The 3,029-nt window shown below is 38.9% G+C and overlaps 1 protein-coding gene across 1 annotated transcript; it reads right to left on the reverse strand.

Moving 5' to 3' along the window:
* Positions 1–631: 631 nt before the first annotated feature.
* Positions 632–2,438, reverse strand: LOC107577444 (peroxisomal membrane protein PMP34-like; the record flags this gene model as incomplete). The annotated part of the gene is made up of 6 exons (XM_016263520.1): positions 2,418–2,438; positions 2,044–2,104; positions 1,864–1,930; positions 1,589–1,740; positions 870–986; positions 632–780 (listed from the first exon to the last, which is right to left on the reverse strand). Coding segments are annotated over exons 1-6 (567 nt in total), but the record flags the coding sequence as incomplete, so codon positions are not given.
* Positions 2,439–3,029: the final 591 nt, after the last annotated feature.

The following is a 3,029-nucleotide window of genomic DNA, read 5'->3' on the forward strand; positions in this document are numbered from 1 at the left end:
TTACTTGGTAAAGAGCTCCCAGTGCAAACATTCTTCCATTTTTTTATTTTTTTATTTTGTTTCCACAAAAGAAAGAAAGTCATATTAGTTTGAAATGACACCCAATGGTTTTTGGGTGAAGAAACTGGGATATGTAGATAAATTAGCACATTGAAAACTCATTCATGCTGTTAACACAGAGGAAGCAGCACATTAAAAGTCAAACCAAAAAAAAAATGATATGTTCTAATTGAAACTCCAATGGACTGTGGCATCATCCATGGTTGCCAAGGAGTTACATAATCTTATTGCTATGTTGCTATGGTAACAATGCACGTCTACAGCCACATGTGGGGTGGTTTACTCATACTCGCCAGATGCTTGCACATGAATGCTAATCATCATCTGCATGCTCTTTAATATCAGAAATGCTGTAGTTACTGTTTCCCAGGCAACAGAGAACTTGTGAATAGACTTGTCTGTTTATTCATAAGTTGTCATAATTGAGTATGCAGAGAAAAGCCTCTAAGTGAAGATAATTCAAAATTTTTACATTACTGCATTAGCTTTAATACTGTTAAAGTTGCTTACTATGAATTTTAGTCCAATTTAAACCCTAAAAACTGTTCTTGGATCAGTAGCCTGCACTGACCTCTCTGTGGACGCCCGTCATGAGCTGCCTCTTCAGACCCTCATAGATCATGAACTGCACAGCTGGATTGAGCACCAGCAGCAGGGAGGGAAACGTCCCGTTCCATAACGCACCCACTCCTTCCTGCTGCATGATCTGTACAAACGCATCTAAAGAGAGACAGATCACCTAATATCATCACTGGACACACATTTGAATTAAAAGGAAAGAAATTATGTTCACTTCTTTTAATAATTACCAGTAATTCCTTTGTAGTGTGTGGGCTGTATGTCTTCATTTCTGAATTTCGCCCCTTGCAGTTTCAGTCTGGTATTGACTACCCAGAGTGGAGTGGTCACAAGAACATTCACTACACCTAAAGGTAGACAGTTTTTTTTTTTGTTATTTTAGTCTTACCACATATAAAAGAAGATATTTTGAAGAATGTAGGTGACCGAACAGTTGCTGGTAGCCATTGACTTCCATAGTATGGAAAAAATACTATTGGAAGTCAAGGGCTGCCAGCCAGCAAGTACATTCTTCAAAATAGCTTATTTTGTGTTCAACAGATGAAAGAAATTCATACAGGTTTGGAACACCTTGAGGGTGAGTAAATGATGACAGAATTTTCATTTTTGGGTCAATTATCCCTTTAATAAAGGTTTTTATTATTATTAATGTTGAAAACAGATTTTGCTGCTTAATATTTTTGTGGAAATCATAATTTTAAGGATTCACTTTTTATCAATTCAGTGCATCATTGCTGAATAAAAGTATTTGTTTCTAAAACTTGCACACCCCAAACTTTTGAATGGTAGCATACCATGATTTTCACAAGAAAAAAAGCAGCATAAACTATTAACATTTCACAGTATCAATGTTTTTACTCCATTACAGCGTTACTACTGTAATCACAAAATATATACGACAGAAACCTTTTATTATTTTTGCCATTTAATATTTTTCAAATAAGCAAACCTGCAGCAATGCCAATTATTAGGTCTCGCCCTGGTGTTGACCTCTGACCTTGCAGCCAGGTGGCCTTCAGACTATGGAAACAATAGAAGTAGACAAAGTTTGAGCAACAGAGGCTGCAGATCACTGGAAACCAGCCTCTATATGGAGCTAACCTAGAGAGAGAGAAAGAGAGAGAGAGATTAAAAAAAAAAGATGGTTATGACTGCAACCTGAAATGAGAAAGACTTTTCAGCACAGATGACACAAAACAAAGCAATACATGTGAAATAACTTACAGACCCTCCTCCTTGATGATCTCTGACAGAATGGCTGGAGAAGATTTCGTTTTACGCTTATCATCAACTGTGCAGGAAAAGAAAGAAATGCGGTCACATATTTTAAAACATTAACAAAAGAAATCTCAGCAGCACAGATAAAAAAAAAGGGAATATAAACGTATGCGCTTTACTTTTTACCTTGCAGCCTGAGCCGGGCTGTGTCAAGAGGAAAGAAAACAGTCATTGCTGTAACACTGCCCTACAAACAAACAAATACAAATCAACTTTCAGAAGACAAATAACAGAAATTAAAACAGAAATGCAGGAAGAACTGTCTGTGTTGAAATCTGAACTTCGAAAGAAGGATGAACTTATAAATAATATGAAGGAACAACTTCTTCATGTTTCATCGTCCAAAGGATCTCACGCTAAACACCTGACCTGTCTAGAGACCCCCACTGACAATCAGCAATCCCCTGCAGCGGATGAGCCTCGCTCTTCATCAGATCCACAGACCAAAGCCCACCGCACTGCTCCACACAACCCTCATTCCAAATGTTCACCTGGCTTACCATAAAGACATTCGGCCCCATCATATGTAAGACTACATACACCTCAACAAGAAAGGAGTCCAACTTTTCGCAAGAGTGCTGAAAAGCACAGCATTTGGTAAAACAGGAAACAGAAATCTACACAGCAAGAGCAGCTCCCAGCCACAAAGAAACGTCCCCCCTCCTCCAAGAAGCAGACAGGACTCGACCCCTGGAGCACCATCACAGAGCTACGCCGCAGCAGTCCAACAGCCACAAAACCCTGCAGCCGCAGAACTCAATCATATAAGACACCTGCTCAACATCATCTGCTCCAAACTGGTCAAATAATGTACAAGAGCAATACCTACACACACACACACAAGCTTCCGGGTCCGATTTAGCCAATGGAAATGCTTGTAGAAATTTCCTCGACGATGATTGGACAAAAGTTGCACTTGACCTCGCGTTCTTTAGCCAATCAGAAACTTAAACCGCTTCCACAGCGTTCAATAAAGGGGAACTGTAAGCGAAAATGTAGATTATTTACGCTGAGTGGACACTTGGAAGGGGAAGTAAATATGCGTTTCTTTTTTCAAATCCTTATAAAACAGTAATACAAAAATACTCCAACTGGTCTTTATTGGAATATGC

This window comes from Sinocyclocheilus grahami, unplaced genomic scaffold (genome assembly GCF_001515645.1).
Source record: "Sinocyclocheilus grahami isolate Dianchi unplaced genomic scaffold, SAMN03320097.WGS_v1.1 scaffold6073.1, whole genome shotgun sequence".
Classification (NCBI taxonomy): Eukaryota; Metazoa; Chordata; class Actinopteri; order Cypriniformes; family Cyprinidae; genus Sinocyclocheilus; species Sinocyclocheilus grahami.